We start from the raw sequence: 21,350 nt of genomic DNA, 5'->3' as shown, positions 1-21,350 counted from the left end.
TAATAACAGAACTGTGCACAATGGTAGTTTCTTCCCTGCCTCTAAATTTTTCTTGCAAATATGCAACAATATAACCCCCCCAAAAATGGTGAAAATGTGATTACTTAAAAATGGGGTGGAAATAAAATAGAAATAAGGCTTCTAACCCTTTTTTTGGCCAGAGCTATGCCATTAAGTGATTGGAAAGGAGAAAGATTGAAAAAATGACAAGAAGTTAGGTACTATATGTAAAAAAGCAGAAATAGCAGCAAATCATATCAGTTCTGATCCTATGCTAAGTACTCATGTTTTCTGAACCAAAATAAATCTCACTAGCAGACCCAAATATTTCCACTAACCATTCTAGCTTCCCAGGGGCTACAGAGTTGCCAAGTATTCTTCCTTTTTGAGCTGTGAGGTGAATTTTCTACCAAGGTGCTCATATTCATCTAATCAGAATTTCTGGCTCCCTTTTCTAATGCCAAAGCATATATTCATACACATCCTCTTGTGCTCCTAATAGAAATGTATCACTGAATTGTAAGAGAGCTAGTTGTTACAAGTCTTGCTGATTGTTTTTTCCTTCTATAGTTGAATCAAATTCTGAGTTTAGATAACTAAGTTAAACCAAGTGTAGATAAACACCTAAAGCTAATAAAATAATCAAAATACCTGGAATTTCCACATTGTTCATTTTCCCCTTTGAACAAAATTACATCTCTTTTTTTAATTTCTCCTTTTCCCCCTCTACTTTCTTCTCTTCTCCCCACACCCCCCACCACCTTTCTTCTCCTCTCTTCCTCTATTTCTGTGGCATTTTCAGGTAGAAATTGCTACCCTGGTAAGGGAGACTATAATTCTCACTTGCCTTATGATTTTACAAGTATTTGTAAAGTGAAAAATTTTCTCTAAGTTGTTAATGGAAAAATCCAAGAAAGAAGTAACAATTTAGTAAGGCTGTTGTAATCTAACCAAACATTTTCCTCTGATATGCTACTTAAACATTTAGCTTTTAATTATGATTTATTTTACTAACCTATCTCAGCTCACTCCACAAAGGGTTTTAAATGACGTGAAGGCTCAGGGATACAAAAATGTAAAAATTTTTAATTAAATTTTTAAATTAAAATTTCCCTTTTATTCCTTCTTCACATTTCTTAAAAAAAAAAAAAAAGAATGATGCGAGAAACCTTTCTAGATTGTAGAACACGTCCTCCACTTTCTCTTGATACTGCAAATCTCATACAGAGACCTTAAGTCACACAATGACCTCAAAGGAGATAGATTACTCTGAGGAGGAACAACAATAATTTCTTTTGAATATGTTAGAATCCTGAGAAAACCTCCCAGATCTATGGGAATGATATATTCTGAAGAAAATATAAACATAATGATCACAGAAAACATTAAACATATAATTTATTCGTGTTAGAGAATGGGCTTAAATAAGAAGTATCATGAATGGGTTCATAACTTGATTTTTATAGTTAGAAATTTAAAAGGTATTTTTTAAAGCTGATAAGACAAAGAATAAAGTACATTAAAATATGAAAATCTGATATTGATCATACTGGCTAAATAATAAATTTTGCCAAAAGAAATAGAAGTTTATGATCTTTGCTATCTATACTAGACTCTCAGTCCCAATCACTTAACATTCAAACAGCACAAAGACCACCTATTTTATTGAAAATTATAACCTCGATGGCTATCCTTGCCCCTAGCAACATCTAGGTCTTCATAAATATCTGTTGAATTAATTGACCAACTAAGTCCTTTACTATGTACTACCCCTCTCTTCCCCCACCTGTAATACATAGACACATACCGACTCACTGCCAAGAGACTGGTTTTGAATCAGCCCAATCTCTCCAATTGTATTGCTGAGGATTTCTGGAAATCATTCGAAAACCATGGATTTGGGTCAGTATTCACCTTTGTTCTCTGATCTCAGCCTGAAAGCCTATACAATGAATGTGGTGAGCTTTGTTCCTCCAGATGCTATTTCAAATAATTACCATTCTCCCCATTACACAATATATATCCCTATGTTAGATAACAGCATTCCTTACTCTGAAGAAATGACTGCACTTTCTTCATAGAAAAAATTATACATGAGTATATCGACCTCATCAACACTTCAGTTGTCACGATAAATGATTTTGTACTTCCATCCCATCTATGTCCATTCTCTTGTGTTATGATTCCAAAGCAAAACAAACGTGCAAAATGCAAGAAGCATCAACCATACAATCTTTCCCTATACCACTTCCCCCTTTCCAGCTAACAGCTTTTACATTAAACTTTTTGAAACAACTTGCCCAACTTATTTTCTACATTTGCTTTTCCTTTATTCTGTGGTTCTTTGAAAGTACTCTTCATCCTCCAGTAAAATTCCAGCCAAGGAGACACTTCAGATTTTATATTACCGTCACTTCTGATTTTGGCTTCAAGAGAATTGCTTTGTTCTGTGTTCTGTTTTGTCTTAAGACATTTTTTTCATTTCTGATTGTGTTTACTAAATCATTATTTTTCTCTCCACCTCCTGTGGTGCCATGTGGTCTTTCTCCCTTCCTCCTTCTCTCATCACTTAATCTGCCAAAGGTAGCATTCTTAACAATAGTCATGTCTTCTTCTACTTCTTGTAAATTCATCACAACCAAGATTAATGTGACCTGCAAGCAAACATTTTTTGGTCCCCAAGAGATTCACTCAGATGTTCCATAGGCATCATTGCTCAAAATGATCGGAAGCAATCTCATTTCCCACTCTAAATCTATTTCCCTTTTTCTTCTGGCTATTTTCAATTGTCAACAAATTGTCCACAATCTAGAAACCAGGCACTATCTTTGAGTCTTCCTAGTTCCATGCCTCCATCTGTCCAGCCAACAAATCATGTTGATTCTCTCTACAAATGATCACCTTAGTTATGAATCTATCTGGTTTTTATATCCTCACAGTTGCAACCTTAATTTAGGCCCTTACCCTCTCTTGTTTGGATTCCTGTAACAGTCTCCTGGCTGGATTCCTTCCTTGTAGTTTTACTTTCTTCTAATCCATTATTTACACTGCTGCCAGAGTACGCTTTCTAAAATGCAAATCTAATCATGTCTTTTCCCTGCTTAAGAATCTTATAATGACTCCCATAGCTTTGATGATAAAGTCCAAACTCCTGAGCATGGCATGTAAAGTGTTTTATTGCCTGACATCTGCTTACTTCTCCAGGTGCATTTCTTTTCATTCACTGACTTTTCAGTATTGAACAAAAGGCCATTCACAAAAAGATCTGTCCACGCTAGTCTTTGCATGGATAGAACCCTTTGTATCTGAAATCCTATAGGCAAATTATAATTATTTAAATTATCTTTTAAAACACAAATTCAGGGGCTATCTCATCATTATAGTTTGGATATGAAGTGTCCCTCAAATGGCTCTTGTATTGGAAACCTGATATCCCATGTAGCAATATTCAGATGTAAAATGATTAGATTATGGGAGCTGTGATGTCATCAATGGATTAACTCATTTGATTGATTGGTAATCTGAATGGACTACTAAGTGGTAACTGGTGGCAGGTCAGCATGGCTGGAGAAAGTTTGGGGTTTGTCCCTGGCACCTAGTACATACTATCTTGCATGTGTGCACACTCTTCCCCTCCCCGCACCCACACCCCTCTTTCCTGACTGTGATAAGATGAGCAGATTTCTTCTGCCAAGATGAACTGCCTCACCTTAGGTCCAAAGTATTAGACAGAACTTCTGAAACCATAAGCCAAAATATATTTTCTCCTTTAAGTTGTTCTTGTCAGGTATTTTCTTTTTCTTTTTTTTTTTTATTAGTTACATATGACAGTATTTTCTAATAGAGATGAAAAACTGAACTAACACACTCATCCAAGAAAGCAAGGAGTCTTGATTATAGTCCAGTATAGAATACTCACACTCTGTACTACTGTTTTTATAATGCTTAGTGTGGCATTATTTCACATCATTTTTCTCATATTCATTTGGCTTACTGGAATATAAGATATGGTGGATATGAATTTTATGACATTTCTTTATTCAGTAAATATTTAATGAAGAAATAGAAGAATGAAGAAATAAGGATAACATGGAAACTCTATGGACAAGACTCTTAGGGAGTTATAGGAGGCATTTTAAATTCTAGGTCTTTTACTTGTTGTAGAACCATATATAGTCACAAAATCTCCAGAAGTTCAAGACATTTCCAGAGATAACTCATTGTTCCTAAGACATAATGGGAAATAAAATGAAGTAATTCAGAGAAAGTACTTACCACAGTGCTTAAAAAAAATGCTAGGTTCTATTATCTTCACAGTCAAGTGGCCAAATGGATGGGTATGTTTGATCCCACTCCAAAGAAAAGTAGCATTAATGTTTGTACAGAAGATATGTTTTTTCCTGATTTAAGAAAAAACCGTAAAAAATGTAAATGCCCCATGGTCAAATAGCTGTCTTTTGAAGCAGTACAAATGTATTAAAAAAAAGAGTCACGGCTTAGTATCACCATATATTCAAAATAAGACAAAGAGCATAATCAAAAGGGAGTTTCATGTGATTCAAATGTGAATAATCTGAAAGCAATCTGAATTATGACTGATAGGGAATATAATATCTAGAAAAAGAGCAACCATAGTTCAATTTATTCCATGGTTTTGTCACACCATACCTAGAGTTTACAATCAACTTGAAATATTGTTTAACTGAGAGGAGAGAAGGAACATTACATTGGTAGGAGTTATAAAAATCAGAGACATGAAGAAAGCCAAAAGGGGTCTTGGGGATTTTAGTTTAGACAGAGAAAAACTGCAAGTGGATGCTACAGGTGCTTTAGAACATAATGCAGTGTGTGTGGCTTAAAATGATGGGGTTTCATTGCTGGTAATGTAAACTTGAAGAGGTATTAAGTACCTGAATTTGAATTTTTACCTGCAAAAGAGAAAAATAATAACTATATCTAGTGTTGCTGGGAAGAGGGAGTTAGATAATTGTATATAGGTTACTATCTTGGTGATTGACATGTAAAAGATAGATTAAGGGTACAAATTATTTCTTAAAAGGAAGTTTTGCACTTTTTTTCTCATTAAACTAACAAGGAATAATTTAAAGAGATATACCAGCCTAACAAAAGGGAGAATTTCCCATTGCTACAGGTGAATATACATGGGAAGGGTTTGGTTTCCTGTTATTAGATATCAAAATAACTTCCTCAATGAAGTCATCCTTAAAATATCAGTGACTTGTACTTCTCCTCATAATACATTAACTCATCTGACATTTCATATTTATAAAGCATGTCTCTGCTGTTCAAGTATATACTATAAGAAAAAGGATTATCTTTTCTTTTATTATTGTGTTCACAGTATCTAACACTTGTTTGAAACTGAATGACTCTTATATAATCTTTCTTAAAATAACAATCAAAAGATGCACAAAAATTAAAGTAGGCACATTCAAATAATATTTCTTGATTTATGAAATGACTGAAGGTTAGTGTCAAATATATTTTAGAGAGGATTTAAAAACTTGACAGTGGTTAGACACATTACTTATTCATTTTTTTTTCTAATCCCAAGATTCATTTAACCTTGAGTGAGCTCCTACCCTTGAAAATTTCCAATAAGGCTTGTTCTAAATCCATCAGAAATCATTTAAGAAAAAGTCATTCACTACTTACAAGGTTTGATTAGGTGGTCTTTAAGTCATCTTCTAGCATCAAGATCCAGTGAATTACATCATGATTATATTTAGCCATGAATTGAAAATACACTGTTTAAAAATTCAAGAATAGCTACTATCAAAGAACACACTTTTTTCATGGGTTTAAAATAGGACTAAGGTTTATTTTTCTGTTGATCTGATTATTTTCAGTTTGTAGATATTCTCCTGATTGAAACTGGTCTTCTCTGTATATAGTATAGCTTTGGTGTATGTTAATCACATAAGTGAGTTATCATTTTACAAATAATAAAAGTCTAAAAGTTGTGCATTAAGTCACAAGTGGAAGAGAGCTAAATCTTCTTGCTTTCCTGCTTGCAGTTACCTCATTTATTTTTTTTTACCAAGAAAGAGTGTAATATTGAAGGACAGGCCCAGTATAGCTGTTGATTCAACTTTCTTGATTGATAGTACAATTCTACAACAATCCAGTAGGAAGAACAGAAGCAAGCAAATTTTTGTTTCCTATTTCCCTAAACGTACCTGCCCCATGCCTCATGACATAGGAATTTCTAAATAAACAGCTTTATGGTATCATAAAGGAACCTACATATGAGTTCCTTAGGTATGGTGTAGTGTTAACTCAAATCTGTGTTGTTGGTAAGGATAAAAAGAGATGACACATGCAAATGAGTTGGAAGAAAACTATTTAGCTGCCATAGAAACAATTGCATGGATGATTACAGACATGTCCTAGAAAATTCAAGGTCAAAAAAGCATGTTACATTCATGAGTTATATTATGCATGGTTTCTCAAACTCGGGACTGTTGACATTTTGAGTTGGATAGTTCATTCTGTTGAGTACTAACCTGTGCACTGATAGATATTGAGCAGCATTCTTAGACTCTATCCACTAGATTTCAGTACTATTTTCCCTCCATTTATGACATTCAAAAATATCTCTGTTCTTTCTCAGATTCCTGAAGGGCCAAATTCACTCCCTTTTGAGAACTACTGAGTTAGTGATAGAAGAAATTCCCTAGCATTAAAATGCTTTTCTAACATTAGCCATTAAAGATTTAAGCAGTGTATCAGAGATAGGTCTAAAAAGTGCCTTAAGCCTTCATTCTAGGTCCTCTCCCTGAAGTCAAGCAGTTAACAGTGATTACATATAGAAACAGATCCAAAGAGTAAATTATAAGTAAATACTATGATATTTGATAATAATTATCTCTTTTGACACCTTATTCCCCACCAAGGGTAAAACAAGCATATGTTTAAATATTGTATATATTTTGATTTTGAGTCAGAAAACCTATTAAATTTAATAAAAGGTATATTTCTTCTCTGTAACCACAGAAAATGTGAAAGTAAATAGTCTAATTTCTTTCTTACTCGGATTCTTAGTGTGTATGCTTGTGTCTATGTTCATGCGAATTTTAAATGCTTTTGAAAATGACTATGGTGCAGGCTGACTTAAATATTTTTATTTGTAACCTATAATAATGAGGTGTTTTCTTCTGGGTTTATATCATGAGGTGTCAAGTTGATTAGAGAAAGCTTTGATTAATATATTTAATTTATAGCACCTGCATTTGCTTATGTCAGATAACAAATGAAACTTTCTTAAAGGGAGTTAGTAAATATTCTTTTTCGAAAAAAATCCATGATAAGCATTTTGCAATTTAACTCCACATGCTTCTCTATTCCATATGTGCTTTATTACTCTCTCAAGGAGTTCAATGCTAGGCATGAATCCTCTGAAAAGGCTAACCAGTAAGGAAAATAAAACTGACAAATGAAGGCACTGAGGCATTAAACAATCAGAAGAGTTCAGAATTGTCTTTATTTTAGTGCAATTTGTAAGCAACTTCAAACTTTTCCATGTTTACTTTCCCATGAACTTTTTATATTCCTGACATAATAACTATGACAAAATTCTGTTTATATTATTCTTTTACACACTCCAGGTGCCTGTTACTAATGCAAAAAAAAATAGATTAAAATAATAGATTTTTACTATGGCTACTATTAGGAGAAAACAATAACCTGACAAAAAATCAGACCACAATCTAAGTAATTAGTCACTTTTTTCACTGATTTGGTGCTCAAACCATGGAATTAATATTTTATAATTTGTTCGTTAACAAAAACATATTTTCATTGCTATAAAAGAGAGAAACATGTAGATTCTATTTCCTTCTGATTCGTTTACCTACTTGGCCACTCCGAAGGAGAATTGAAAGGTAAATTGCTCCAGCACTTCTCCATTATGACCTGGAGTGGCATAAGCAATTGACCCTCTTAAATATAAGAGGCACAGCAGCACACTTGGTGAGTTTTTTCTTCTTTGTATTATTGATTCAGCATTTCTCTGCAAAGTTCAATGAGGTTCATTAGCTTATCTGAAGAGAATGGGATCGGTACTTTTGAGACAGCTTCTCCCTGTGACTTTTCTAATTAAATCCCTTCCATCAGATGAAGAGCTTCCCTTTTTACTTGACAAACATTTGTTCTAATTCGGCCTTGCTTGATTTTTCAGTGCTTTTATGTCCCTCCTCCCCCCTATACCTACTAGCATCTGTTAGTCAGAAGATGGCTCTGGCTGACATTTACTCTGAATGTTCTTGCTTACTAAAATATTTCAATGTTAGACAAGCTTATCAGTTGAAAAATACAATATAGTTCTGGAGCACTGGTGGAGCTCATCTTAAGGACTATTTTGTTGTTTGGATGCATCTTTCTTAGTTTTTATGAGATTAGATTGAAGGTACACATGAATATAAGTCTAGGGGAAGTAGACAGATAGATGTTTGTAGAATAAACTAAAACTTCCCCCTTAATTTTCTCTGAAGTGTAAGGATTACCTGTTCCATAGGGAAACACAGGGAGTCAACTTATAGTTAAAATAAAAATAACAAAGCAGTAGCACAAGTCATTCCTAAAAATAAAATTTAATGCCCAGTGATGGTATCTCTCTGACTTCAGACAGAATTAACTATGGAAGGAGCTGACAGTTCAAAAACACTTGAATCCAAGAATTTTTGCAGTACTTGAAAAAACAAGTAAAAGCTCCAAGGTATCTGGCTGATTGGTGACTAATCCTGTAGGAAGACTCTTCTTTATAGACAGAATGATGATGTGTGAGGTTAAGTGCTCACCTAGGAAGCCAGTGAATGGTCAGGGATTGAGTGTTTACCCTGGACTTCAGAAAGGCAGGCTCTGTCAGTGACAAGCCTTGCTACATTCAGTTTATTCTCCTATTTTCTTTAACACTATCCAGTGCTATTAGCTTGCCAGCCATGTAGTCTGTAAGTAATAGGTTGCAATAGCAGCTGAAATTGACAAGTGCTTAGCCCAGAGCATGGATTGAATGTAATTCATAGGGTTCCCAAGTTAATTTCCAATACCTATTTCATCAAGGCGGACTGATAGATGGCTGCCAGCATCTTTTGGCTTTATCTGTAAATCCCTATGTCTTTTACTGCCATCATTTCATTTTTTATACATTCCATCCCTTGAATTTGCTCCTCCCCATTTCCATAACTTCAAATGGAGCTTCTCTCTAGGCACATCAGTCATTTAGGTTAGAGGCCCTTGAAGCTAAATGCCAGACCTTCAAATGTTATTGAAGTGCATTTTTCCATGTGGCCCTGTTTAAAGTGATGTTTCTTTAGGGACTGCAGGGTGAAATATGAAGTTATCTGGGAGAGTAAATCTAAGATGTTGGACAGATGGTGAAGCGTCAGTGCATCCACAGAAATGCATTTCATTTTTATACAGGGGATGCTCTCAATCAATTTTGGCTTGAGAAAACAGTTGCTTGTATTGCATCAGCGTTTTTTTTTTTTTTTTGTCTTTAGCAGATAAATAGTAAAGCTTATAATTCTCTAATAGATTTTAGATATAGTCATAGAAAAATCAAACAATTCCAAATGCAAGTAAAATTTCAAAAAGAAAAAAAAATTCTTAAAGAACAAGAGTTTATTGAAATGGGAGGAAGATTATCACTAATAGATCAAATGGAATAACTGTTGATAAAACATAAAATTCATTTTCTCTACAGGATATGAGAAGTTTCATTTTTCACCCTAAGTGTGTTCTAGGAACAACTATCTTACCAAAGTTTTTATTTAAACTTTACAAAATGACTTTTTTCATTGAAGGTCTAAAGCTTCCATTTATACTACATACATTTAACAGCCATCTAAATCACCAGCTCAGTCCTCCTCTGTTACCTTGAGTACTGCTCCAGCTGCCACCTCCTTCAAATCAATCTGCTATCATCTAACATTTGGAAATGAACATTTGGAATGCTGGATATTCTATTATGAAATTGGTATTTGAATTTTTATAAGAATCTGACAATATTTTAGTATATAATACTCATACATATAATCTATATGTGTGTGTATCTACATATACACAAAATATATTTTACATTCATTACTCAATGTATATCCCAGAGCTTTTCTTGTGCACTAATGATTTAGCATGTAACAAATGTTAAATTATTTATGTTAATGTCAAGAGTAATCAAATTTAAAAAAAAACACTAAATGAATGTTAATCCATATTGGTTTCCTTAAAGGTGTATTCATTTCTTCAATAAAAGGTGCATTCATTTCTTCTGCTAACTTTATAGAAGCATATGGAGATTTTCTTAAAGTTCAATTTCTGTATTTCAAAAATGACAGACTCTTGATAGCTGATTGCTTGGCAATGCTGGATTCCAGTGAGACTTGCCTACAAGGTGAAAACTGTTTTGGTAAGAGTATTGAGCATAAGAGAGCAATAAGTTAATGCTATAGGATCTAGAATGGGAGTTGGTAACTATTTTCTAAAACAAGCCAGCCATAGAGTAAATACTTTTTGCTTTGAGAGTCATATGGTCTCTATTGCAGTACTAGATTTCTATTGCAATGAAAAAGCAGCTGTGAACAATGCACAGACAAGTTGGCATGTCTGTGTTCCAATAATACTTTATTTATAAAACAGGAAGAGGAATGGACTTACTCTCTCCTGCTGTAGATCACAAGTTCACAGTCTCATAGGCGTAGGCTTGAATCCCAACTCCTCACTGATTAATTAGGTGGCTAGGGGCAAGTGACTTGATCTTTCTGTGTTTCAGCTTATTCTTCCATAATATGAAATAAGAACCACCCAGTGAACAGACTTTAAAATGAGACAGTATCTTGAAATACATTGTTAGTGTTTGATAAGAGGAAGTGCTGATGCCAGAAGATAGCGGTGTTGACCTATTTCAGGGAGCATGATTAAAGAGGAATAGGTCAGAATAACACTTATAAGAGGAATATTTGAGATTGGTCAGGCATCATCCTGGGAAGCAAGGCAAAAGGTCCTCACAAAATTCAGCAGCCCTAGTTAATGTTTTTTTAAGAATTCTTTCCTGAGATGGCAGGGGGAGCTCAAAGCTGATGTGGAGAGAACATAGTAAAATCTTACACATTCAGAGTAATTGAGGTGGAGGCCCTTCTGGATCATTGAAAAGTTGAATTATATGATGCTTTTTATAGAAAGCAGTTTTGTTGTTTTCAAGTACATACAGTAATTGGCAAAACATCCAAGAAAGTATTGCCAAGTAGACTTCCTGCTGGCATGTTTAAGTGAAAAGATGAGACTCATTTAAAATTAGCATATTATTATGTGTGTATGAAAATGGCCCAAATAAAGTTCTTAAAAATAGTTTCTTTCCTAGGGCTGGGGCTGTGGCTCAGCGGTAGCGCACTTGCCTAGCATGTGTGAGGCACTGGGTTCGATTCTCAGCACAACATATAAATAAATAAATAAAGTTCTAGCAACACTAAAAAAATTAAAATAAAATTTTTTAAAAAAGTTTCTTTTCTTTAGTAGGTTAGTTATTCTTCTTTATTTGTTATGTCAAACAAACAAACAAAACAGGGCCGTTTTCATTGTACTTCTTCACTAGGATTCTTTTCTTCATTTAACTTTCTATGACAATGTACATGGAGCACTAGTATTTTTCTGGCCTGTCTTGCTTCATTTGTGTGCTGAATTCTCCCAGATAGTTCAAGATAGGCCTATATAGTTAATCATTTAAAATGAAGTACTAATTCATTTGATAGGGTGAGGCTGTTTATAAAGAATTTACAAGTGTGTAGGGTATTAGACTAAGAATTTAGCTGAGTGTACATTTAAAACATTATATGAATCATTATAGGTGGCCATTGTTGCCACTCCTCTTTCCATTTCTAATCCTTTTCTGTGGATATTCAATGTTAGCGTAATAGGTCCATCTAAAATTTCCCCATCTCATGTCCAGATTAGATACTGGATTGTGTCTAAGTTTCTTGAAAGCTTTAAATAAATGAATCCCACCATTCATTTCACTTTTATTTAACCTATAAAATTTTGGTAAGCCATTGTTGTACCTAGCTTTATCCTAGACCCTGAGAATACAAGGATGAACATCTTATTTTATTCTCAATTGGATATCCTTTGAAGACTTGGGATGTATTATTGTAAGGCTTCCAGACTCCTCTCCAGCTGCTTTAACATGAAGGCTGGGACAGCTATAGGTCTGAGCAGACTGCTCCATAGCACCTACAATGATTGTCCCTAATTTGTTCCCTGAATCCCACCAAAATTAGACTCTAGGTATCCCAAGGCTTTTGTGAAGTTGGAACTACTCCTCTGATAGGTTTCTTTTGAACTTTGACACTATAATCTGTGACCATTGGTTTTCTCCTTTATTGAGTTTTCTTCTCAAAGGACACATCTTGGATTTTTAACCATCCCTCCCTTTTTGTCTTTGTTATTAAACATATTCCTGTTCTGACATTTTATTTCACTCTAGACTATTCTGTCTTGCATTCATTTCTATTTTGTATGTCCACATTTGACTTAACGTTGCTTTCTGAAGTGAGCAATTTTTATGACCCTGTAATCAAGGTTATGCATTGCCATATCATCTTCCTAATAAGCCTTAACTCTTATGCACATCTACAGATTGATACTATCTTCACTCTAGATGTTCCTACTAGATAGCTGCTTTAGAGGAAAACTTGTTTCATTAGGAATCTAAGGTTGTGAGTCACATAAACTGTTTTAACCAAGAAAGGGGATATTGATCAAACCACATGAATAAAACTAGCACAGGTGACATAGTGACACCAGATACCAAAGTGTTAATTGGTCGAGTGATGTCTTCAGGACTCAATTTTTCTGTCCCTTTGCTATGCTTGGCTTTCCTCCTTCTTTGATTTCTTTTTCACGCTATGCATAATGATGAGATGGATACTGCAAATTCCATTTAATTTTATCAGTTCAAGTTTAAGTGAAAAGAACAAATACCTCTTCAAGACATTCTATTACAGCTATAGAAGTAACAGAAATAGACCTCCTGTGGTCTTTTTTTTCCATATTTTTTATTGGTGCTTTATAGTTGTACATAATGTGGGATTTGTTGTTACATATTCATATGTGCACACAAAATAATGTAATTTGGCCAGTATTAGTCCCAAGTACTTTCCCTTTCTCTCTCCTCCTGTCAACCTCTAGTCCCTTTCCCCTACTCTACTGGTCTATCTTTGATTCATGTGGCTTTTTTTTTTGTACTGGGGATTGAATGCAGGGACACTGTACCACAGAGCCACATACCCAACCATTTTTGATTTTTCATTTTGAGCCAGGACCTCACTAAGTTATTTAGGGTCTTGCTGACTTGGAACTTGTGATTCTCCTGCCTCAGCTTCCTGAACTGCTGGATTATAGGCATGTACCACTGTACCTGTAAAGTGGCCATTTTAATACAGTCTCTTCAGCAGAGAAAAGGAATGTAATGAATGACCCAAGCCTCAGCTGGCTTCCACCCAAAGAGACAAAAACCTAGAGCTCGGTTTTGAACAGAGACAGATGGCTTTTAAGAGAAATAGTGTGAATGGATGTTGATCACTAGCTCCTCCCTAAATAGTAAATACTTGTAAAAAGAAAACTGGTTTTAAATTCAGAAGTTGTTATTTTATGTCCTGATTACCAAACATCATAAATGAGTAACTTTGACAAATCACATGTGCAAACCTTAAATATTTTTAGTGAGAAGTCTAATTATAGACATTTGCATTATTACATTGGTTTAGATAATGAACACAGTCATAGGCACATACCTGGAAATACAATGTACTATTAGACATATAAATATATTGTTATTATTACTAGTATTAGTACAATTTGTGCCAAAATGACTGAAATAACTGTTTTTCAGAACTAGACCACTTCACCAGAAGTATTTAAAATCTCAATTCTTAAATAAATAGGAAAGTTTGGACCCAAATGAACAGTTTTAGATTGAAGAACATTAGCACTATAGTGTGGCCCAGGTTTGTGATGTAAACCCTATAATCAGGATGATGCACTGCCATATCATCTTTATAATAAGCCGTAACTCTCATGCACATCCGCAGACTGATAATGCTTTCACTCTAGGAGTTCCTCTCAGATAGCTGCTTTAGAAGAAAAATCAAAGGTGAAATCAAGAGTAACATTAACAAGAAAGGACAAGGGCATTTGTTAAAAATTGTGGTAATTACTTATTTTCAAGGAAACCTGCTGCAGTCTCTGGCTGGGCACAAATCACGAGTCTCCACACAGCTTGTAGATTCAAACAGCAATTCTTTATTCCCGAACTCACACCGGCCGTCTACAAACACGTTCTGGGGAAATCCACGTTCTCTGCCCAAATCCACTTCTCCCAAATCCACTACTCTGCCCAAATCCACTCCACATGGGCTTCTGTCTCCCAAAATATACTGTCTGACCCTAAGCACTCAAGAGGAACTCAGCAGCAGGATACACCCTTTTCTAAGGGGGGAACACCCTAATCTCCTATTATGCTAAACCGCCCTATTCTAAAGGGGGAACACCCTAATCTCCTATTATGCTAAACCGCCCTATTCTAAAGGGGGAACACCCTAAACACAGATCCTGCCCTGGTCCTTGAGCAAGGTCACCTTACAGAAGTCCTTCCACTAGACAGCATGGGAGTAAGCTGGCAAGGAATTTGTCATACCTACTTGGCTGATGGCTCCCAGCAGAAACCAAAATGCAAAATGGTGAAAAGGATTATGCTAGAAAAAAACTTCATAATCTATATTTTAAGATATAATTCATTATTTTCTTCTATGTAGAGCTTTCCTCTATGTAAGTAGATAGGGTTGTATTTACTCTATGTCTTCATATCTATTTTTCTGATTATCTGTATATCTACCTATCCATCTATCTATCACTCTATCCATCTACCTACTATCTATCTTCGTTTCCTTGGGTTACCATATTAGAACACCAAAGACTGGGGGGCTTTCACAACATAAACTTATTTTTTACTCAGTTTTGGAGGTTGGAATTTCAAGATCAAGGTGCTGTTAGGATTGGTTTCGAATGTGGTCTTTTTTGTTGACTTGCATCTGGCCAGCTGATTCTAGTTGGTATCCTCAAATGGACATTTTATCCATGTTTGCTGTTATGGTGTAGATATGAAGTGTCCCCCCAAAACTAATGTGTGTGCAATGTTAGGTTTAGAAATGTAATGATTGGGTTATGAGAACCTTAACACAATCAATGTATTCATCCCCTGATAGGAATTAACTTAGTGAAAACTCAAAGCAGGTAGGGTGTGGCTGGATGATGGGTCACTGGGGGACATGTCTTTGGGGTATATATTTTTTCTTTGTTGAGCAGAGCTCCCTCTATCTATCTACTTCCTGGGTGCCATGTTCTCTGCTGATTTCCTCCACCACACACTTCCACCAAAATGTTCTGTCTCACCTCAAGACCTGAGGAATGGAACCCACTGTCTGTGAAATGAGACCTCTGAAACTGTGAGTGCCAAAGAAACTCTTTCTCCTCTAAAATTGTTTTTTCTAGGACTTTTGGTTCCAGCACCAAGAAGAAACCTGACTAAAATGCATGCACATCTCTGGTGCCTTTTCCTCTTCCTATATGGACACATTCTTATTGCATTGGGACTCAACCTTGTGACTTTATTTAATCATAATTACCTCCTTAAAGTCTTATCTCTAAATGAAGTTACACTGGGGACAAGGGGCTCATCATACAATATTTTTTGGAGCAGTTCGAGGCGGCGGGCTGCACCGTCCGGTTGTTGCGTCGGCTTCCTCTCTCTCTCCACGCTCCCGGCGGCCCGCTCCGTGCTCCCGCGCGCCCTGCTGGCCCGACCCGCCGACCCGACGCCGTCAGCTCGCGCCCCGCGCTCGTAGCGCCCAGATCCAGCGGCCGCCGCCGGCGCCCGTCCTGCCCGCGGCGGCGCGGGCTCCGGGAGCCGAGCCTCATAGCGGCCCGGGAGGCGAGCGAGCGAGGCCGAGGGGCGGCCGGGCGGAGGCGGCGCCGCGAAGATGGTTGCCAAGCAGCGGATCCGGATGGCCAACGAGAAGCACAGCAAGAACATCACGCAGCGCGGCAACGTCGCCAAGACCTCGAGAAACGCCCCCGAGGAGAAGGCGTCGGTGGGACCCTGGCTACTGGCGCTCTTCATCTTTGTCGTCTGCGGCTCCGCAATTTTCCAGATTATTCAGAGTATCAGGATGGGCATGTGAAGTCACTCACCTTAAGATGTTTCCATTCTCCTGTGAATTTTAACTTGAACTCATTCCTGATGTTTGATACCCTGGTTAAAACCGATTCAGTAAAGCATCCTGCCTCAGAATGACTTTCATAGCATCCTTCATGTGTCATTCCAAGGTTTATCACGAGTCATTCCAGGTTTTCTAGTTCATACCACAGTGCCTTGCAAAAAGCACCACATGAATAAAGCAATAAAATTTGATTGTTAAACTACAGTAGTGGACCCTACTTAGTATGAAGTGTAAGTTTTTTTTTTTTTTTAATGTGGTTGTTAAAACAGTATGCAGTATGAATAATTAGATTAAATTTGTGTAGACAGAGTCTAGATTTTGTTAACTCTAACATGTAAAGTGTAGTTAGCTTAATTTAAAATTTGGAATCTTGAGTTTTTTATACAGCTAGGCACTTTATTACTCTTGAATCAAAAGCACATTCCATTATAGGGTCATGTAACTGTCCTGTAATAAGGTGCTTATAAATGGAACACAGCCTAGTTTTACCATAACAATTAGCATCCAAAATTTTTGAAAAGCTTCTGAATGCATAATACAAGCAGAGATGCTTATATATAAGCCACATCTATTTTCATGATATTGTTTCTATTACACTACCTTGGATTTTGCATGAGTGAGCATAATGTAAGATCCCATTTTTAGGGGGAAAAAAAAATAAAGCATTTTGTAACTTAATCAGTCACTGAGGTTTCACTAAAAATTACCATGGTGGAGTGAAGTCAGGGAAGGTTTATGTCACATTGATTTCACCAGGATTATTTTAATATATCAAAGGAGTTTACTATGTTAGACAAAATTTTAAGGAAAAATGCTACTAGAAATTTATGTGTCATCAAGACCTACCATTGAGTCCAGTGTGCCATAAGACATCTTAGCATATTTATAGCACTTTTTAATACCAAAAAAGGCACATCAACTAATAAGTTTCACTTAAGGTTTGAAAGCGTTTTTTCTAGGTTTATAATTAAAATGCCCTTAGGATGGGTACTAGATATATCAGTGAAAGTGGCATTTGAAATTAAATGGGTTTACTGATGAGGATCAGTCTTCAGTCTTCCCTTATATGATTTTATAGGTCATGATTGATCAGATTTTCTTCTTATTAATAGTAAGGGTGAGGGTGATAAGGCAGATTCTGTGTTTTCTAGTACTGTTGAAAACTGCAAGTGTTGGCTCTACTTAGCCATAACTTGGTGCAAAAAGCCTGAGCAGTGTGTGTGTACTAATGAATTGGTAGAAGGCTGCTTATATTTGCTTTGTTAATCGCCTCAGGATATCTCTTTTAAAATAAGCTGTTTTAAGAGGAACAGAAGGGAAATCTGCTACCTAATATATACACAGTGCGAACCTCATAGGGGACTCTGGACATACCCTCGTGGAAGGAGGAGAGTAAAGGGGAGGAGTGGTTAAGGGCATCTAGGAACTTAACTGCTCCCCTAGGAGAGGAATTGGCCAACCTTGGGCCAGCAGGTTTTTAGCTGAACTTTACCTGCCTTTCTCACCCAGTAAATCAATCCCTATACTTGTTTTCCTCTTTGAAACAAGTCTTGGTTACCTAATTCTATTTTATTGTAACTTTGAAAATGAAAGTTATTGCTCTAAATTCATAGCAGGTGCCTTACTCTTTGCTTGAATCAAATCATTCCGTATCAAACTTGCCCTTGGTTTACTATAGATACTTGGCATTAAGGTGGTTTTTGGTTTTGTTTTTTAATGTACAATATTTTTAATTTGTTAAGTTGCTATAGCTGGCAATCATTTCACATATGTAAAATTGCATTCCCTTTGTATTTCATGTGTAATTTGCCATTTGAGTGCGTTTTATATTCAGGTTGGATTATGCATGTTTGGGTAAATGAAAGCTATGTCTATTTGATTTATCGTTTAAAAATAAAGTTCCCTGGATATTTGAAAAAAAAATATTTTTTGGAGGAAGCACAATTTAATCTATAGAAGGATTATCTATTTTTTTCTCTTTATACTATTTAAAATTATACTATAATAGTTTATGTTTTTCTACTTCTTGTTTTTGAAGGTACTTTTGATATTTAATTTTCTTTATATCTTTAAGTTAATGTTCCTATCCTGACTTGATATGATGCTCAATAAAAAAATTATTGGTTGTTTGGCTTGAATTGATTGATAGCTGAGAGCTGAACTATAGGAGTTGTTTTGCTTTTGCCTTCTTGAGAAAGAACCAATATGAACCTCTGCTATATTTGAACACTCTTCCCTGTGATGAGGTTCCTTCTGGACCTCATTAAATAAACTTGACGAATTATAACATCTCCCCTAGGAGTTACACACTGTCTTTCATTAAGGTCTGAAGAAATATTTTAAAAATATAGCCTGCAATTTAGCTTCTTTGTGGCATAAAACTTTTTGCAAACTGTTCCCAGTAATTGTATTTATTAAAATCTCTTTTCAAAGATCAAGTACATATACACACATACACTTTCTTTGTCTCTGCCTCTGTGTGTTCTCTCTCTCTCTCTCACACACACACACAAACACACTGAGAGAGAGAGAGAGAGAGAGAGAGAGAGAGAGAGAGAGAGAGACATTAAACTTCAAATTACAGGCATCAGATTCAAATGAGTATGGAGACACTTCATTCTTTGAATTTTTTAAGCAATTGGTAATTTGGAGTTTATGCACTCTTCAAGTATGCTACTCATTGACTTCCACATTGTGGATTATTCTTTTTGTTTAAGAGTAAATTTAGGGGCCCTTTTTCCTTAGTACTCAAAATATTCTGAGTTTCTTGTAAGAGAGAAATCAGAAAATATGTTAAAGGCTATACCACTATTTGATTTGTAACCTTGAGATGAGTCACTAGATATTCCAGCACTTCAGACTTCTCATTTTGAAAAGTGCTATGATAGTACTTGCAACCCTCTTTTAAACATATGTACAGAAATACTCTAGAGGTTAATTACATTTAAAAATCTGCAAATTGCTTCAAGTTTCTTGGGGTTGGAGGCCATATAAATATAGCTGTCATTCTTTTCCTGGGACTTGATCAAATTTCTTTAAAAGCAAAAGGTTTTCATCTTGTTTTCCTGAAGCATGACCTATGTTAGCAGTCATGATGCTTTATAGCATTGATGCAGCTGCCTACTGAACCATTCAGAGCACCTTTTGATCTGGAAACTTTGATTACATTTTATGATCACTCTTCTAAGGTCAAGGAATTTGATTTGCATCCATCAGGCAAGCTGAAGGAAGGAAATCCCTTCTGAAGCCTTATCGCCACCTCTTCTTAGGTGAGTATTTTCCAACATTTACATGTATATCCAGCTCTTCAGAATGGACTTGGCTATAGATACTTTGTGCTTTTGCTGTCATATTTCAATGCTTCAAAACAAAATCATGGGCTTTGCAGAGTCTGGAACAAATGTAGGATTTCAATTTATTAAGTTGTTTTTGGTCCAGAAGACCCACTGCCATTTTGAAAGGTTCCAGAAAGCAGAAGTACTTGTTTGACAAAAACAAGTAGCCACACATCAGACAATCATTTTGTAAAGGGCATGAAGCTGGTGGAGCCAACATAATTTAGACTGCAGATGCTGCACTAACTTCCTCCTGGGATTTGGAGAATCAGCCCTGGAGCTGCCATTTCAGAAGCTGTCTACTAAGCCACATGTGGGAAAACTTAAAACAAATTAAGTCTTAGAAACATTTAATCCTAATGCTCTTTGCTAACTTTATTAGACCTGAATAAAGAAATATTTGGTATCTGAGGACTATCAAGATGAGTTTGGAGAGCTATGAAAGTCAGATGGTAACTGGCTTTCAACCTGACAAAGAAACTTAATATTTAGCAGTGGGTAGGCAGTTATTCCACAACGTGGAGTCAGGAAAAAGGGTGGAATTTAATGTTTGAAGGATAGCTGTTCATATAGTTTCATTTGACTTGTTGCAACTCGATGTCAAATCATGGTAAGACTAAAGAATGTCAGAAACCCTGAGTTTTATCAAATGGTTTACATAGGCTATTTACAAGGTCACCTTTAGTTTCACTACAGAGCTGCTATGATTTCCAGTTTTGTCAGAATATCATTACCACCTGATGTGATATCTATAACATTTTTGAAAAACAATTTTCTTGGGACTAGTTATGCCACAGACCTCTGTATTTAATAAAGATGTCTCAGTAAATTTCACAGCATTTTCCCAACCCTTCATTTTTGTTGGCTTATTCTATAGTTAATTGGTAATCAATCTCTGTCAAGATAAGCAATTTGATCTACCTTAATGGAGTAACAAGTTCAGTTGGGAAGTGATAAAAACTCATTTCATTTTAATATGACCTACACTGCAGGTCTGGCATGAGTTAGTGCAGATGTTGTTTCTAATTCATAGAAAAGAAATGTCGCAATGTATCACAAGCGTACCAATGCCACATCTGTATACAAAAATTATGCATAAGCATGGTGTCTCATTAGATATTAATTACACATCACTGAGGAAGCAATTGTTAGTAACAATTGTTTGGAATTTTAACAAATGAATAAGGCTATGGTTACTTACCTTGGAATTATCAATTCAGAAGTCTCCATTAAAAAACAATATGACAACTTTTTGTGTTGGATGACCATGCCAATATAACTTGAGAGCGAGTTTTTGTTTTAAGGAGTTGAGCCATTGTAGCCATGTGCATAAGCCCTGATAAGTAATTAAACATGCCTCCTTTCCCCATTTTGCAACTGAATTGATTTCACTGTAGGATCCAGAGTTTCTTCATTTAGCACTAGAGGAAGCTGTTTAGGTGATAGTCAAAAGCATGTAGACATAGCCCATATGTTGATCTGAAAGGATAAGAACATTGGCTAAGAAAAGTTTGTCTCTGACATAAGGCTGATCTAAAATCAGACGAGTGACACAAAAGAATGAACAAATGGGTTAGTGTGAAATTATGCATCTGGTTCTAGAGCAAATCTTATTGTAACACATTGTTAGTAGAAGGGTTGCCAGGAATTCAACCAGTGTAGATCTAATATATGAACTTAAGATAAGCCAGGTACCATATAACGATTTTTGTTTGTGTATATTAAT

General features: G+C 35.8%; 1 protein-coding gene across 1 annotated transcript; it reads left to right on the top strand.

Annotated features, from left to right (window-relative positions):
* The first annotated feature begins 15,962 nt into the window (after positions 1 to 15,962).
* Positions 15,963 to 16,493, top strand: LOC143409930 (stress-associated endoplasmic reticulum protein 1). Its single transcript, XM_076870523.1, has one exon. It carries the CDS (start codon positions 16,050 to 16,052, stop codon positions 16,248 to 16,250), a length of 201 nt encoding a protein of 66 aa, XP_076726638.1. The 5' UTR covers positions 15,963 to 16,049; the 3' UTR covers positions 16,251 to 16,493.
* The last annotated feature ends 4,857 nt before the right edge of the window (positions 16,494 to 21,350 follow it).

The sequence above is a fragment of the Callospermophilus lateralis genome, chromosome 11 (assembly GCF_048772815.1).
Source record: "Callospermophilus lateralis isolate mCalLat2 chromosome 11, mCalLat2.hap1, whole genome shotgun sequence".
In the NCBI taxonomy this organism is placed as follows: Eukaryota; Metazoa; Chordata; class Mammalia; order Rodentia; family Sciuridae; genus Callospermophilus; species Callospermophilus lateralis.
This window is presented reverse-complemented; position numbering and strand designations above follow the sequence as displayed.